General features: G+C 37.8%; 2 protein-coding genes across 3 annotated transcripts in view; one reads left to right on the plus strand and one right to left on the minus strand.

The window, feature by feature from the left end:
* The window catches only part of ampd2b (adenosine monophosphate deaminase 2b), a 58,611-nt gene that overhangs the window by 3,600 nt on the left and 37,745 nt on the right, over positions 1-17,266 (plus strand). For both annotated transcript variants that reach the window (XM_037772356.1, XM_037772358.1), the window contains exon 3: positions 3,425-3,568. The gene's annotated coding sequence lies outside the window, so the exon portion shown is untranslated. The remainder of the gene's footprint in view (positions 1-3,424; positions 3,569-17,266) is intronic.
* gnat2 (guanine nucleotide binding protein (G protein), alpha transducing activity polypeptide 2) lies at positions 3,447-15,734 on the minus strand. Its single transcript, XM_037772376.1, has 9 exons — positions 15,277-15,734; positions 10,306-10,348; positions 9,309-9,450; positions 9,021-9,178; positions 7,564-7,692; positions 7,140-7,269; positions 6,544-6,697; positions 4,927-5,138; positions 3,447-3,583 (listed from the first exon to the last, which is right to left on the minus strand). The coding sequence occupies exons 1-8, from the start codon at positions 15,380-15,382 to the stop codon at positions 4,948-4,950; spliced, it is 1,053 nt and encodes a 350-aa protein (XP_037628304.1). The 5' UTR covers positions 15,383-15,734; the 3' UTR covers positions 3,447-3,583; positions 4,927-4,947.

Consider the following 17,266-nt stretch of genomic DNA (forward strand, 5'->3'; position numbering starts at 1 on the left):
CACTGAAGGTCCTTTCAGACAAAACGTGACATCGCCACCACTGCGCTCTAAAACCTGTTATTTCCAACGTCTTGCATCGCGCCACGGCGGTTTTTCGCTGCATCGAGCAAAGCCCAACTGTGGGCGCGCGCAGCTTAAACATGAGCTCAAACTGCGCTGTGTCGCGAGCATAGACTGCTCTCTTCTGCTGGGAAACGACAGTTGGTGTAGCTTTATTGTTGTCCAGGTGGAAACAGTAGGGATTATACACACTGTTCAGTTCCAGAAACAGGCTAAGATAACAAAAAGGGGAAAGAATTGTGAAAATTTGTCATAAATCGGGAGAAATACGGGAGAATTGTGACCCCGGGAGGAAACCGGGAGAGGGCGATGAAAAACAGGAGTCTCCTGGGAAAAATCTGGAGGGTTGGCAAGTATGCAGATCAGTCACTTCCTGCATGGAAAAATGCTGGTAGAAAACGTTTCTGAAAGTTCAAGTCAAGCTTCCTGTACATTGCTGCAGTTGTATTGGTTCATTTTAACATCATTAAATGATGGCACAAAGTTGTCTTCCCTTCCTTCCATTTTAAAACCAACACCAAAATCTTCCCACAGGCATCACCAATCTGTTATCCACTGTGAAGATTCATAACAACCTAGTCTCACCTAAACCATGCAGAGAAGGAGGTCATGCAAATTGGAAACACTATTTTTAGACTTTAGACACATCTGTATGCCTGAGCTGAGGGCTCAGTTTGTTCCAGCTTCTGCACACAACACAGCTCACCAACATGTCCTCATTGTCCTGTTGTCTCTGTAGTACAACCCTCCATGGAAATGTATTAATGACAAGAGTCATCGCAACATAGATTCAAACTGTAATCAATCTTCAAGCCCACATGAGAGCGTGAAGGGACAGATTCTTAAGCGCAACAACCAGGGCTGCACAATTACTCGAAATTTTATCGAAATCGCCATATGGTCGACTGCAACTTTCAAATCGCAGGAGGGGCAATATTTGGTAAAGGTAAAAATACCATTTAAAATGAAATTATGTCATTCTGCAGCAATTTACAGACATAAGAATCTCTGCAAAAATCACACCATAATCATTTGAATATGTTTTTCATTGAAAATGAGAACAATGATGTAAAAATGATCATTCCCTCTAACATCGCAAATCATAATGGAATATCAGTCTAAATAAAAGCAATTAGATATTTTTTCAAAATCGTGCCCTAGCAACAACCCCAAATCCTCAATTTGTGCATGTTCAGTTTAAAAGATGAGGCTGACGTTATTCTGAGTTTTTTCTTTTTCTCAACAAATCCCATAAAAAGATGAAAACCAATGTCTTAGTGCTTCTCTCAAAACGTTCTGACTTCCCCTCCCTGTCTGTGACACTCAGCCCCGAGCCCTTTAATCCCTACTGGAGATGTAAATCTTTAAGTCACAGATGTATAGTTTAATTCTTAAAAAAGGCTCAGACATTTCCTCAAACAGCGAGGAGCAAATGTTACTCCAACAGGAGTAAAAAGTATGTTTTATTAAAGACTATTTTCAGCTGTGGATTAATACATGTTTGGTGTGCTAGTGAGTATTTATAGCTGCAGGACGATGCATGAGGCAGGGTTCCCACGCATCCTACAATACCTGGAAAACAGGTGACCAATTTTCCAGTCATTGCTCTCCGTAATGTTGTGGAAACGCCGTGAACGCACCCTCTTATCATGTCACATGAAGGCTGGATGACGACATAGCATTGTTTTCTTTCCAACTTGTTTTAAACAGTTGAATATTCTTAAATCGGTTAGCATGTTTGGTTCAGTTGCCTAAGTTGAGGCGGCATTTCTCAGCAGGTAAGAGATGATTTCATAGATAAGTTATAGCCATAGACGGCACGTCTTTTAAATCAGTCTTCCACAGAGAGGAATATATTAGTGTATGGCGCTATCCCTGTCTGTCATTCCAGCTAAAAAAAAAAAAGGTGGGAACCCTTTGTGGGATTGAATCAAAAATAAACTACAGTGGCTCATTGATGTGTTTTTAATAGTTTTTAGATAACTATGGAGGTCTATGGCTCAGAGGAATAATCATTGGATGAAATAATTGATGGTTTTGGTCTTTTCATGTGATTTGTTAATAAGAAACATATAAAATATCATCACACTCATCCTTTAAGGTCTATACTCTGTGCTTGACAATATGTAATTTCTGTCTGAAAGGCCTCAGCAGTGCATGTCCATGTCTTCCTGTAAGGGTAATACAACATCTTTTTACTGTTGAAATACTAATGAACCACACTGGGACACACTTGACAGATAGAATGAATGTTGCACAACTTCGCCCCGGAGTTTGAATGAAATATAAAGTACATACGGGAGCACAAGAAGCTCACTCAAATCTAAAGATGTACAGTAGTTGCTCTTCTCAGCTCCACACTCTGAATACACTCTCAGTTTTGCTCTCACTCGCCGTCAAATCTCATGAATCTGTCCCTGCACAATCTTACAGTAAATCTCAACGCGCAGATTAATTACCGCTTTAATTTGATTTTGCTCTCTCAATAGGTTTATTGTTAATGAACTTCCACACGCTGCCATTTCGACTCTGACTAGAAAACTCGTATAACAGCGACATTGTCCCCCAACAAGTATCAGCCTGAGGCTTTCCTTCGGTGTTGACGGCTCTGTTTCTCTAATTCCGTATACATTATTCAGTGACTGACGGTGTGATGCTGCGGCAAAGAAACCCGAGACACGAGTGAAGTTAATGCATCTTTATTTCATGCCTCTACATTTCATAAGAAAGGACAAACTCAGTAGATTTTCATTCCCTTTTCATAATAAAGCATCATCCATCTAGTGTTTCACTCTCTCTTAGATTTATCTTTCAAAATATATTGAATTACCTATTCTTATGTACAAAGTTTCTCTACCGTGTTTGACCTTCTGAAATTTATTCATCACATTAAATTGTTAAATGAATTGAATACATTAACACTATTTAGATTAGATACATGAACAATTTGGTTTGTAATCTGGGTACACTGCAAGCACTGGGAATATCTGAGATATTTGCTCAGCAACTTTTTACAGTTTAAATATCAAGACCACAGACACTACTGTACTCAAAAACAAAAACAAGGTTGCAATGTTGCTATTCAAAATATTAATATTTTCCCCCGATTTTATTATTTTTTTAATTTATTTTTTACAGAGCTTGGTTTTAATATTAAATATAACTCACAACATAGTAGTCGGAAGAGAGCGACGAGGATCGAATGAGCAACTATTTCATCTTCATACCTTCAAACCAGCAGCTCCTGGCGTGAGACAAATGCTGTACTTTAGAAAACCTTGTAGAAAGTTGTATGTCCACAACAACAACAACATGGTGACTCGATGGTTTGTTTCAACCCAGCTGGGCGTGCATTGTGTTGCAGGAATGTACTGTTGGAGACGATGATGTGTCAGTCAAGGACCGGGACTTGGCTTGGAAGCAGCAATGGCGTGAACACGACAACCTGAGGATCCTCTGTGCTCCAACACTACACTTCTCAGTTAATACCAATATGTGAGGGGTTAAGGTAGGAAAGGAAGTTCTGCAAAGAAAAATACAAAAGAAAAAATTAATCTCAAACATGTTGAAATCACCTTAAAGGGGACATATCATGAAAAACTCACTTTTTCAGTGCCTGTGCACATACATGTGGGTATCTGGAGTGCCTACCAACCCACTAACTGTAAAATAAGACAACCCAGTCAGTTTTTTGTGGGCTGCTGAGATCAGAAAACACGTGATTCAACGAGCCATTCGGATTTGTTCCAAATCTCATATTTTCTTTTTACTTTTAGTGCGTGCTACGTTCGGAGATGTAGAGTTGCTGGTGGCTTCGTGCTCGCCATTGTCACACACATGCGATCTTACAGCGCGGCGTAACGTTAACGAGTGTCCGACAGACCGTCTGTGTGCGGTTGGCGGTGGTGTTATAGCTGTGAACGTAGCTGTAGAAATGTGTGTACAGTTTATTTGTCGGAGAGTAGATGCTACAACTCCTCAAGACCAGAGCCAACTTCCTGTGTCAACTCTGGCTCAGACTCACTTAAAGTTTACCAGCTTTTCTCCTTTTAGTGACAAGTTTACCGTTTAACCGATTGCATTAATCGGTTAAAATTCTTAATGTCGGTTAAACGGTTAATTATTAACATCCCTAGTCCCAACTGTATGCATACTGCATGCTACAGGATGTACTTTGTAAGGGCAGCTGCAGTACGCACTAAAAGTAAAAACAAAAGTATGCGAGTAATCTTTGCAAAGGTGCACCATGTTTTTCTCGCAAGCCAATCAGAGCAGACTGGACTTTTTCAGGAGGGGGTCTTAAAGAGACAGGCGCTAAAACGGAGCGTTTCAGACAGAAGGTGAATACAGGTATATTCAGACAGACAGTATGAGGAAAATAATGTGTTTTTTGAACATTAAAGCATGTAAACGTGTTCTAGTAGAAACCCAAAATAACAAGCATAAACCTAAAAATGAGCACGATATGTCCCCTTTAAATCATGGGTAAAATCTTTTGCTGCTGTCTTTTAAAGGTAAACATTTTTTCTGCATCCATAGCTTCATAATCTTCAGGTTCAATGTGACATGAAAAGTTAACTTCCTCTTCAGCTTTACTGATTTTAATCACAAATAATCACTACAGGGATTGTGGTTCTCATTATCTTCCTCATCCTCAGCGGTCCCAGAGGAAGGGTCTAAACTGTGTGGTTTGTGTTTGTGTCGGCTCACGTAATGGTCAGAAGTTGTTGCCTGGCAACACAGGATTGCCTGATATGACTCGCTGTACGAGGGTTAAATTGAATTGTCTGGGGTCTGCCTCATCTGGACCCTATTACTGTGTATCAACAAAGTCCCCGGGAGTGATGTGGTGTGGTCACCACACACCTCTTTTCTATCCTCCGCTGCTTAGAAGAGACCGCAGCTTTTAAGGTTTTCTTTGATGATGATGTCCGTCACAGCGTTGAACACAATCTCGACGTTCCTTGTGTCTGTGGCACAGGTCAAGTGGGAGTAGATTTCTTTCACGCCCTTCTTCATGTTCAGGTCCATGAACTGCGTCTTGATGTAGTTGCTGGCGTCTTCGTACGTGTTGGAGCCTAAAAGAAACGAAGGGAGCGGATTTATGAGAGTTTTGTTGTAAAAAAAACAAACAAGTGCTCTGATCCTTACATCATTGTGTCAGTCAGCTGACATGACGTAAGTTTAATATAATTTCATCACATAATTTAATTTAGGGAGCAACGCTGAGGCTCTTACTGTCTGCAGCTATAATCTCAAGATTCATTACTTTTTCTTATGTTTATTGTTTATGTTTATTTGTTTCACACATATAAAATAAAAAGACAGTAAAATGCAATTCACATGAAAAGAATGTAAAATACGTGTGAGGGTGTGATAGAAACCTATAATGGCTTATATATAAAAACCACACCCAAAGGACATGCAATAGGTAAAAATGTTACCATGACAAAAATCACCAGTATATTTAAAAAAAATAAAATAATAGTGTTAAGTGTAGGAGTAAAGGTAAAAAGTAATTGCCATATTTTCAGTTTCTAAGAGTGATATTTTTTCCCCAAATCAAATGATTTTGTCAGCATTTCTAAGTCTCTTTTTATACATAGACAATGTAACAGAGGTATCCATGGTAACACTTCATTTTAAAAGGTCCGCAAATTTCATGGTAATTAGGTGATAAATAGCAAGTAACCTATTTGAAATGTCTTTGGAATTACTGCCAAATTACCCCAATATTTACCTCAAAATGACTTTATTATAAACATTATTTAATAATTATATTCTGCTATTTCCTAATAGCCGATAATTTATTTAATACATTTAATAATATAATAATACATTTAATTTATTAACAAATAACTTATTTGAAATGTCTTAAAAAGCTCAGAAGTGCCCTATTTTAACCATTATATGCTATTTTAGCGTATAATTATAAATAATGTTTTTAATAAAGTAATTTTTCGATAGATTTTGAGGTAATTATTGGGGTGATTTGGCATTAATTACAAAGACATTTCAAATAGGTTACTTGCTAATTATCACCTCATTACCATGAAATTTGTGTTACTGGATAAATTCAACTATAATATAACGTTAACAGACGTGTTGTGTACAAAACCTCTTATTTTTCTCAGAATCCCAAGAGATTTAGTGACCTTATTGCAGACAAAACCCACCTGATTGAATTTAGTCTTCTTTTTATCATTTTGTCAGTTTTGGTCACAAGTGAATCTCATTCTGTTGTGTTTGTCTGCGTTCTCGTGCTATTTACTAAATTTATTTATTCTCCTGTTAGAGTTCAATATTAATCAAAGCTGAAGGATGACTTGTCTGCAGCTGATCCACTCTCACTGCATGCCTGGCAAATGTAATCTCACCATTCCCCCGTCCATGTAGCCTTCTATTCTCACTGTTACAACATCATAGCTCAGTATGCAGCGGGTGTAACACACGAACCATTAAAGCAGTATCGGTCGGTCTTACCATCGTAGTCTGGGAAGCAGATACTCAGATGGACTTTCTTGATCTTTTCTTCAAAGAGATCCTTCTTGTTGAGGAAAAGCACGATGGAGGTCAGTGCGAAGAATCTGTGGTTGCAGATACTGTTGAATAGATGGAGGGACTCGTGCATGCGGTTCTGAAAAGGTCAGAGAGGAACGGGTTGAGTCGGGGCTGTGCAGTTCAATCACATTTCAATATATTGATTCTGGCATTAAAAAATGAATTAAAAAATTGTGACACATAGGTGATTTTTTTCCCATCCCTAATTCATATCTATACAACCAATGTGTTTATGATTACATTTTCTACTAGAGCACAAAGTTCTTCACAGAAGCCTTTCAATTTTGCTCTCAAAGTGCACCAGATTGATGCATTTAACTTTAAAATGTTGGCTAGAAGATGTGCTTTCTAAATGCATGATGTATACATCAGTCAGCGTGTAATCATGTTGAATAAAAGTGATCTCAATATTGACCAAAATAATTGTGATTTTTGTCATAATTGAGCAGCCCTAGGTTGAGTTTGAGTAGCGGACGCGTCGTCTCTTTACGCTTTACGATGGTGGACTCTCAACTCACCACTTCGTCGTCCTCTACCAGCACCATGTCGTATGCACTGAGAGCTCCGCAGAAGATGATGCAGGTCACACCCTCGAAACAGTGGATCCACTTCTTTCTCTCTGACCTCTGGCCGCCCACGTCGAACATCCTGTTCACCACACAGACAACAAAGTCAGTGCTGGATTATATCACAGTGCTGTAAGGAAGTGGCTCCCAACCTCTTTTCTATCTTTGAGTAAACTGACAACCCCCGACTAAGTGCCATTTTATGGATATTTCATATTATATTCAGGTAGGCCTGCACGACATGAGAAAAATCTGTGATGGCGTGGCGTTCGCTCCGTCACAGAGTGGAGGGTTGTAGGACCGGATTGGAATTGGGTCTGCGTCAGCCTTTGGTGGTGTCAGACTTTCATCAATTTAGGGCCCCCTTGTGACTCACCTGAAGTACAACTCTTTGCAGGCGAACTGTTCTTCAATGATACCAGTTGTTTTGACTCGAGATCGCAGCACGTCCTGCTCAGTGGGGAGGTAGTCTGGCTTGCTGATTCGGTCCATTTCATTGAGGTAGCTGACGATGGCAGAACAAACAGATATGAAATCGTCTTTATCTGTAAACACTAAGCCAGCTGCCTCTTTAGTTTTACATGTATCTCTGTACTGTCATCAATTACAGCTGCAACGATTAATCGATTAGTTGTCAACTATTGAATTAATTGCTGATTAATCACTTTTTATTTTAGATTTTTTTCATATATGCAATCATACTTACAAAGTTTATAAACAAACTTTTAAGTAGTGAGCTTAGAAACGAACAAAGAGACAAAACAAGATAAATAAATAATAATAAATAAATAAATAATAATAATAAATAGAAAAAACTTTGATAAAATAAAAATAAAAAAGGGGGCAGAGATATAACAACTAGGTTAGATGCTGTATTAAAGTTTGTACCTTAGATTCATTATATTATCAATAGAGACATATAAATATACACATATGTTCATACACGTTCGATTAATCGCTTTGAGTAATTCTTTAAGAAGAAAAAATAAGATTCCAGCTTCTTAAATGTGAATATTTTCTGGTTTCTTTGCTCCTCTGTGACAGTAAACTGAATATATTTGAGTTGTGGACAAAACAAGACATTTGAGGACGTCATCTTGGGCTTTGGGAAACACTGATCGACATTTTTCACCGTTTTCTGACATTTTATAGACCAAACAACTCATTGATTAATCGAGAAAATAATTGACTGGGTGACTCAGATCGTACAAGAAGTAGTGCTGTTACGTTGGATGTCACAGGGACTGAGATAAATGCAAATGTAGTTCCCACTGTTCTGATTGCATAATCAGCTTTTTTTTACTCAGATTTTATGGATATGGAGGTGTCTTCTTTATACTATGACAGTTTTCCTAAAATTAAATTTTAAAAATCGCAATTGAATGAATTTCCATCTTGGGATTAATAAAGGTTCATCTTATCTTATCTTAATATATCTTAATATATTGAATCGTAACCCCTGTATCATGATACTTATTGCCAGATTCTTGCCAATACACAGCTTGTGAAGCAACGGCAAACTGAATACAAGAAGTAGTTGTTTGATTGTAGAGTTGAGCTGCAACGATTAATCGATTAGTTGTCAACTATTAAATTAATTGGCAAATATTTTGATAATCGATTAATTGTTTTTTTAATTATTTTTTTAAGAAAAAAGTCAAAAATTCTCTGATAACAGCTTCTTAAATGTGAATATTTTCTGGTTTCTTTACTCCTCTGTGACAGTAAACTGAATATCTTTGGACAAAACGAGACATTTGAGGACGTCATCTTGGGCTTTGGAAAACACTAGTATCACCCTAGTATCAATGCCAGTAGTAGATATGGACTCACTATCCAGCAGAGTCGTTCAGTTGGTACTCAGCAGCTCTGTCGAAGCCGGCCTGCACTCCACTGTCTTTCCACAGCTTCATGATGACGTCAGACAGCTCAGCAGGCATCGAGCCTTCTTCAATGGAGTCTGACAAGTTCTGCAGCTTCTGTGCATTCTCCTGTGGTTTTAATGCACACGGAACAAAGATACATCAGCACTTTGAACTATTTATAGTACGATCATTTTTATGTCAGTGAAAATGAACTCTACAAGTTAATCGTGTCTGGTGTACAAGTGTCATACGAGACCTGCGCAGCGGACGAGCCGAAATCAATGCTGAGCATCTCCATGCCTCTGATGATAGCCAGAGCAGACTGCAGGATGTTGCCGAAGACGATCGCTCTGAACTCCATCTGTTCCGCTTTTGTGTAACCACCTTGATGCAGAATCCTGTACACAGGAAGAAGTGTTTTTAGTTCAGAATCCGGCCCTTTAATAACCTCAAACCTGCCCTGAGCTGATCATTTATAAATACGAAAAAAAAAAAAGTATTTAAAAAATAATTTCAAATTTATTCCCATTAATCAGCGTTATACCTTTCACGCTATTGACACTGTTAAAAGCAATGTGTTTTTATTTAAATAACCTGCTGACATAACACCAAGGTTATGGGTCTTTACATTGTTTGATTATTAGAAGATCATCATTAAGCACATAAATACTTATTTTGTTAAAAAGTTTGAACTCAGGATGTTTAAGCAGAGGAAATTTAACTGAATAAAAAAGATGTTAAGTGCGACATTTTGTTTATTAAAACAATAATCTACTAAGATTAAAGAGCTGTATTGTTTTCAAATTTAAATTCAAAGCTCTGCAGATCAGATAGTGAACGTAAATGTCCCCTCTAGAATATATATTGAATAGTCCTGTACTAGGACGTACTGTATGTGCTCGATTTGGATTTCCACACATGTCAAAAAAAAAATTCATAGAAACACCCTGGACGTCCAGCGGTGCTCACGGCGCCACCCTGTGGTGTGTTTCTGACCTCACTCGGCTCACATTGAGTGTAACTAGCTGCACAAAGCAAGTGCTGACAAATCAGAGTAAGCGGATGTTTGACCTGTTGACCTTTTGTTAAAAGGCTTCGCTGCAAGTGAACCAGACAGAGATGAGGGAGCTTTGGCCCGCTGGCTGCACGCCTGACCGATGAGATTAAACAAACTTGCATTGCTTTGCCAATGACTGACTTTTTTTTTAGGATGACATGAAAAACAAATTCCATCACTTATTTTTAATACTTACTTCATTTGTTTTACGATGGTGCTTTTCCCTGACTCACCAGCGCCTGGGGAGAATAAGACAATAAAAAAAAAAAAGGTTAGAAACAACACACATAACTGCTGTGTTTCTCTTTGACATGCCAGCGAGTAGAAACACACTGTCGGCCATAAACAGCCAAAGAATGTGCTTTCATGAGTCGGTTTAAAGGAGCAGTATTTGACCCAAAGTGTTCAGGAGGATTGTTCTGAAGTTTGCAGATGTCTGTCTTCATCACATGGGAACTAAATTACATGACTTTTGGTTTGTACAACTCTAAAGAGTAATGCTATGAGTGATGCTTATGAGTAACCTATAAGTAACATCTCTTTATGGAAATCACAGTTCAGTTCCCAGTAACTTACTATATTTAGGTTTCTTTGGTATGTCCTCTTGCAAAAGCTGTTTTGATGTATGCAAGGAGTTCTTAAGTTTATCTCACTAGTTAGCACACCTTCACACAAGGAGCTACCCACAAACGTGTAGTTCAAATAAAAACTGCTCTTTCTGGCTGCTTACACAACGTCCATCAGAGCCCACAAGGTGGCGCCCTTCTTGTCTTTATCCACTCAGTTCTTCCTGTCTGATCTCTGATACTGCAGCCTGCTGCTGGAGAAGCTAATGGAAGTAGATATTAACATCTAACATCTCTTTATGGAAATCGTGACAGTGCCATTCAAGAAAATCCACTGTTTTGGTGTTGAGCAGTTTCACAAATCCCCCGTCTGATGTGTGTCAGTATTACACCATTAATCAAAAGTAGACCTTTACATGAGCCTGCTGTAAAAACTATTTACCTCGCCAAATATAAATAGTAAAAAAAGGCACAGAAAGATGCTCTATAGCATGCACGGTAGGCAGAGTAAACAGGCAAACTATATACGTGTCGAACAACATCCACTACAGGTGATAAAAGCGAAATGAGACGGCGTTGTCTGAGGACAGTTTTAATGTGTACATTCTAGAGCTGACCCGAATGCTTCGAAACTTCGACCGTTGCTATGGTAATCGACCTTCAAATCGGATGCTTCGTTTTTTGTATTATTTTTTTATATATATATAAGTATGTAATAATAAAGTATTTATCACAAAATAGCCCATGAAATAAGGAATAATCCCACAACATTATTCATATTCAACATTAATTATTGTTAGTTATTCTCAGGCGGATATCGCTGTTTATTATGTGTAGAGGTGCGTATGTGTACAGTAGTGCGGCAGCGGCAGCGGCACGGCCCCGAAGCTTCGAATACCTTTGAATATTTCTCACCGAAGCGTCGAAGCCCAAAAATTGGTATAGGGGACAGCTTCTAGTGCATTTATTTCTGTTTGTTTCAGCTGGTCTGTGAGATGATGGCGATTGTGAAGCTGCCTAAAGGTTCCACTAACGGGAACAACATCATCTTTTTGTCTTGCTGAGCTATAATGTACTGTTTGGTCTTCCATAAGCATTTCATGTCAGATTATCAGCAGGTTTTTGTGCATTGGGCACCTCATGCTGTAACACTGAGCTCCAGTGTGTTGGCTTTAGCAAATCACACTGAAACTGAACGAGGCAATCGAGACAGGACAGGAAGAGAAACGTGCTCCAGTTCCCTCTGAGATGAGATGCACCGTGTGCATACATTAATGCAAAATGTGGACGGTTGCAATTATGTACAATTTAAGTCAAGCTTGCAGCCAAAACACTGTAAACTATCTCATATCACAGAGTCCTGCTCTCACTGGATTCACGTTATTAAGCCCCATCCTCAGACTTACTGCTCGACACTCGTGTGGCCTCATCCAGCCTTCTCAGGGAGAAACTGTTGGGTTTCTCCCCCCCGCTAGCAGTCATTAGTAAGTGATGAAGTAGTAAAGGTGGCACTGTGACTGTATCGAGACTGGTTCTCATCAGCTGTGATGATTTAATTATCCTCTCCGTGAGTCATTCTTTCACCTCGAGCTCATTAGCGAATGTGGCTTTGCAGTGACATTAAATCTGCTCTTTAAATAATAATAACTTTATTTATATAGCACCTTTCAAAACAAGGTTACAAAGTGCTTTACAATAAAAATAATTAACATCCAGAACTTAAGATCTAAACAAGATAAAATCATATAAATAGTTACGATGCACCATCAGTTAAAAAGTGAGTCTTAAGAGGAGATTTAAAGGAAGATTAGTGAGTTTGCCTGCCTGAGATCTGTGTCCATGTTTATCCTGCAGAAGAACCATAGAAGGATATTTTTAATTTAATTAACTAAATTAAATGGTGCAGGTTTTGCAGACTTTTTTCTTTTCAGTTATGATACACAAACTGTACGAAAAATATTTGAGTCGTCTTAGTTTATGCAACAATCAAGGGCAGCATTTTTGTTGTTCTTGAGAGCTAATTTATCAGATTTCATAGAGTCAAAGGGTATGGAGGACCACAAGAGTAAATAATAAATAGTAATAAAGCATTTAATTGATTAATAATTAATTGTAGAATAAAAATATCCATTAATAGAAAAATTACAAATGTATTTATTACATGAATAAATGGACTAAATTACAAAGTAATTCATTATTTGACATTTTAATGGGCAGAATTTACAAATGCAATATTAATCCATCAATAAATAGTTGAAATTAAAAAAGCGATTTACAATATATTTTTAAATTCCATTATTTATTTATGAATTCATGAATGTATTTTTAAATGATGACTGTTTTATGGTGTTTTTTCTATTTATTGATGGATTAATATTTCATTTGTAAATTCTTTTTTATAATTCTTGTTGTTATTGGCCCTTAAAATGTCAAATAATGAATTTAGTTCGATTTGTAAACAAATGTAATATTATTACTATTTTTATTGTACAATTAGTTATTAATCAATTAAATGCTTTATTACTATTTACGTGACTCTTGTGGTCCTCCATAAAAGTAGCCATGCTTTATCTTTCTATTTATTTGTTTATTAAGACATCTTCACCGATGTTTGTGTCTCTGTTTAGCACACCTGCACAGAAGGATCTAACCACAAACATGTTTAGTTCAAATTAAAACTGCTCTTTCTGGCTGCTTTCACAACGTCCATCAGAGCCCACAAGATGGTGCTCTTCTTTTGTCTTTATCCACTCAGTTCTTCCTGTCTGATCTCTGATACAACTCCTCTGTGTATCTAATAGACGTTAACTATTAATTAACTAACTGAATTATGTGTTCAGACACACAGATTACACTCTGAAAGAATAATGCAATGTTGTGAGACATAAAGTTTTAGGTGTTATATTAAATACTAAAAGCATTTATACATCAGATTATTTCCAGCATCCATCACCAGTCAACAGCACAGAGATCCATGCTCTGCTGTCATTATTGTATCTGCTGTGTCACAAAATCCAACTCTTTCACAGGATGTGTGTTGGCAAGAATCTGGCGATACGATACGTATCATGATTCAGGGGTTATAAGATTTAATATATTGCGATTTCTTTTAATCTAATTTTAGGAAAACTGTCAATTGCATAAAGAAGACACCTCCATATGCATAAAATATGAGTAAAAAAAATATGAGTAAAAAAAAGTGGGATCTGCAGTTGTATTTATCACATAAACACTAAGAGGGTGCATCTCTTTGTGAATTAAATAAAGTATTGACTGAGTTAATCATTGCATGTAAACTATTCGTTAAAAATCAATAGTGTTTTTGAGAATCAATACAGTATCACAAAATATAATATTTTCGATATTTTCTTTCACCCTTATTTGGTGCTATATAAATAGCAATAATCTATATTTTTTAAATCCTTTTTGTTTCCTAGATTTCAATCAAAATGTTTCACTGGTATTTTAAAACGTTGTGCGAACATAAAAAACACATTTTATTCTCTCTGTGCGAGTCGAGGGATCAACAAAGACCTCACCACCAAGTGGATCTGCACTAAACCAGTTATAGCTAATCGGATTGACATATCGCTGCTGGGCCGTGATTCATTTAGACCAAAGGCTGTGATGGTTTTAAGCACCAACGTCCTTCCATTAGAAGTGAAAAGTCAAAGTACATTTTTGCCACTATGCTTTTTCAAATTGAATGAATATCGTTTTTTAAAATGTTTCAAATGCTTCCATGCCTGTAGAGACATTTTGAGTTCTGCAAAATTATTTAAAACAGCTCACCATAATGACAAAAACACAACTTTAAGAACAGCTGAACAAGCTCAAGTCTCTGCAGTATTTCTATGATAAGTAGTTAACATGAAAGTCTTACTAATGTTTAGTTTCAAATCTGTTCTCTTAATTCTTACATCTTCTGTATTTGAGCTTCATCTAAAATCCCTGTAATACCTGCAAACGTATCTCCGTTATCTGCCTCTGCTTTACTCCTGCTAATGCCCTCTCAGTTTTGCACAAGCTTAAACAGTCCTCCCGTCTTTCTAATAAACTAATGTAGGGTTTTATCCAGAAGAGAAGCCTGTAAATCCTCTGAGCATACCACAGTGAACAGCTGTGTCGGAGCAGTTTAATGCACCTCAGGTGGCTCACATCCAAGATTTGAAGAATATGCATCAAATGAGTCTCATCCAGAGTGAAGCATCCATCATTAACTTATGAATACATTAGTATTAGTATTATTATATATGAAGTGAATGATCTGTAATATAAATTAACTCTCATTCTGAAATTTAGAACCAATTGTTTACCTCTCAGGGTTCAATGAAAGTTGACTAAAACTGTTATATTAGCTGTGCATTTTCCTATTTATCAGTTACACCTGTTGAGTGTTGGCTGACTGCAAGACTCCTGCTCTACTCTGCAGACCTGAACCTCCACCTCCATCGAAAGTCTTGTTCAATCAGAGATGGAGAGTTAAAAGTTAGAATTTGTAGTCTTTTGAAGTCTTAAGTCTTGTGAAGTGAGTCTGAGCACGTTGCATCACCTGCAGTCTGAGACAAAAACAAAGGAAAACTGTTCATAAGTCCACTTACCAAGCAGTAATAGCTTGACCGTTTTAGCGTCCTTATCAGCATCTTCTTGGAGTTGCTTTTCCAACTCCTTGGATTTTTTGTCCTCGGCGCTTGCTCCTGCACCCATTTCTTCTTCCTCCTCCTCAAACTCAAGATCCTCAAGGTAGGAAATTTTGACGGTTCTCAGTGAGCTGTAGAGGAGAGAATCTGGTTGCAGCGCTAATCGTGCTGAAAGGCGATTTCCGAGCGGAAGGGGATTGGGAGGGAGGTGCCTGAGCTTTCTTGGCTTCTTGGCCTCGTTCGATTAGAGACGGTCAGATGGGCTCCAACTCAAGGTTCAAATCATTCAGCGGCTCTTTTCCACTAGAGATACACCCTTTAATTCCCTCTGCCTAAACCCCGGACTTAGGAGGTGCCTCTTCCTGATTGGACGGCCAATCCTATTAGTGAAATAAGGGCAATAGTGAATGATGTAAAGCAAAAGGAGAAAATAAACTCACTCATTGGGGCTCAGTGAGAGTCATTGATCCCATCAGTCATCGATTGGATTTGTCCATATACATTTATACACAATGTGTGTAACTATTAAAGTCTATGAGTGTATATATATACGGAGGAAGTACACTATACATTTCTATGGTACAAACTGTATAACAGGAAAACAGTACACACTATTTCCTGTCACCATAGAGCCTAATATATATACATTGTATATGATTGTGGTAACAATTTTAAACATTTAGACCTGACACAGATCAAGGTCAAGGAAAACTTTATTATCCCTTAGGGGCAATTTGTTGTACAGTCAGCAGTACCACACAGCCATCAAACAAAAACAATAAACACAATAAATAGCCTATTAAAGGCAATATATATGTCTGTTGTCCATTTAAATAAATGTGTGGTTTGAGGTCAGTGTGCATATACGCTGCTCTTTTGATCCACGCTGTCAGACTTTTGACTTCAGTGTCACATGGACGAAGCAGCGAGGCATTAACCTCTCATAAACTTCTTATAGTTAAGACGTTTAAATCCCCGGTGGTGCGGTGCCTGCTAAATAAAGCAACTGTCACTGCGCTGCGCTGTTTGGTTTAGTGGAGGGGTCTCGGCAATGACACGACCTACTAAATATGTTGGATAAGTTGCATCCAACATAACTGAAACTATCTCAATAATATTCATGTTTTCTGTCATCCAGAGCAGAGGTTTTTAAGACAGCTGTACGTATGTGGGATGTTACGTCCTGTAAGCTTGTTTGGAGCAGCTGATCTGTAAGCAGGTCAGCGCTGCGGTACTGATAGGTGGAGGTCAGTTGGCCTAGTCTTTAGGGCTGTTAGAGGACTTATACTTAGATACTCTATCTGAGGTTATTAATTCAGGCAGAAGACGGGTTGTTACTGAAATATATGTTTTTACCAACAAAGAAAACCATCAGTTTACAAAGTGTTTCCCTTGCTTTTACCTTTAATTTACATATTTTTACATTGCATTTTAGAGGTGTGATCAAAGCATACACTTTTTTTTTTTTAATTTATATTTTTTAAGCCCTAGTGTGCTGGTATCTGTAGGTGTTATTCGCCCTAGACAGCCATACCCAAAATAAATCAAGAATAGCTCCACAACTACCAGGTCTATATGCATGATCTTGGTCTCTATGGATAGGTAAGACCTCAGAGAATTCACCCCCAGTGTGAGTAACATTGTGACTGTTACTCTGCCTGAGTAAATTGTGATGAACCAAAGGAAGAAATTACATTTTTATCCTCGCCTTAAAATGTTTTCTAGATTAGACAGTGGATAACACCATTATAGCAATGATACCATGCACAGAGTTGCCACTGAATTCATTCAGCAACTCCTTCACTACAACTGTGCCAAAGCAGATATAAATAACACAAAGCACATAGATTCTACAAAGGTTTAAGTAAGGATAGGACCAGGAGGACTCTCCATTTGGCCACTTGGATACCCAAAGTGTGCCAAATGGGTTTTCTACCTCTTGAAGGGAATC

This window comes from Sebastes umbrosus, chromosome 6, assembly GCF_015220745.1.
Source record: "Sebastes umbrosus isolate fSebUmb1 chromosome 6, fSebUmb1.pri, whole genome shotgun sequence".
Classification (NCBI taxonomy): domain Eukaryota; kingdom Metazoa; phylum Chordata; class Actinopteri; order Perciformes; family Sebastidae; genus Sebastes; species Sebastes umbrosus.

Bases quoted from the DNA above. Each gene is read 5' to 3' on its own strand.
- gnat2 (XM_037772376.1), bottom strand. From the start codon at position 15,382: ATGGGTGCAGGAGCAAGCGCCGAGGACAAAAAATCCAAGGAGTTGGAA. The intron at 9,179-9,308 runs GTCTCGTATGAC...TTAAAACCACAG, and splicing joins TCGGCTCGTCCGCTGCGCAG to GAGAATGCACAGAAGCTGCA. The intron at 5,139-6,543 runs GTAAGACCGACC...CGTTTCTTTTAG, and splicing joins CTGCTTCCCAGACTACGATG to GCTCCAACACGTACGAAGAC.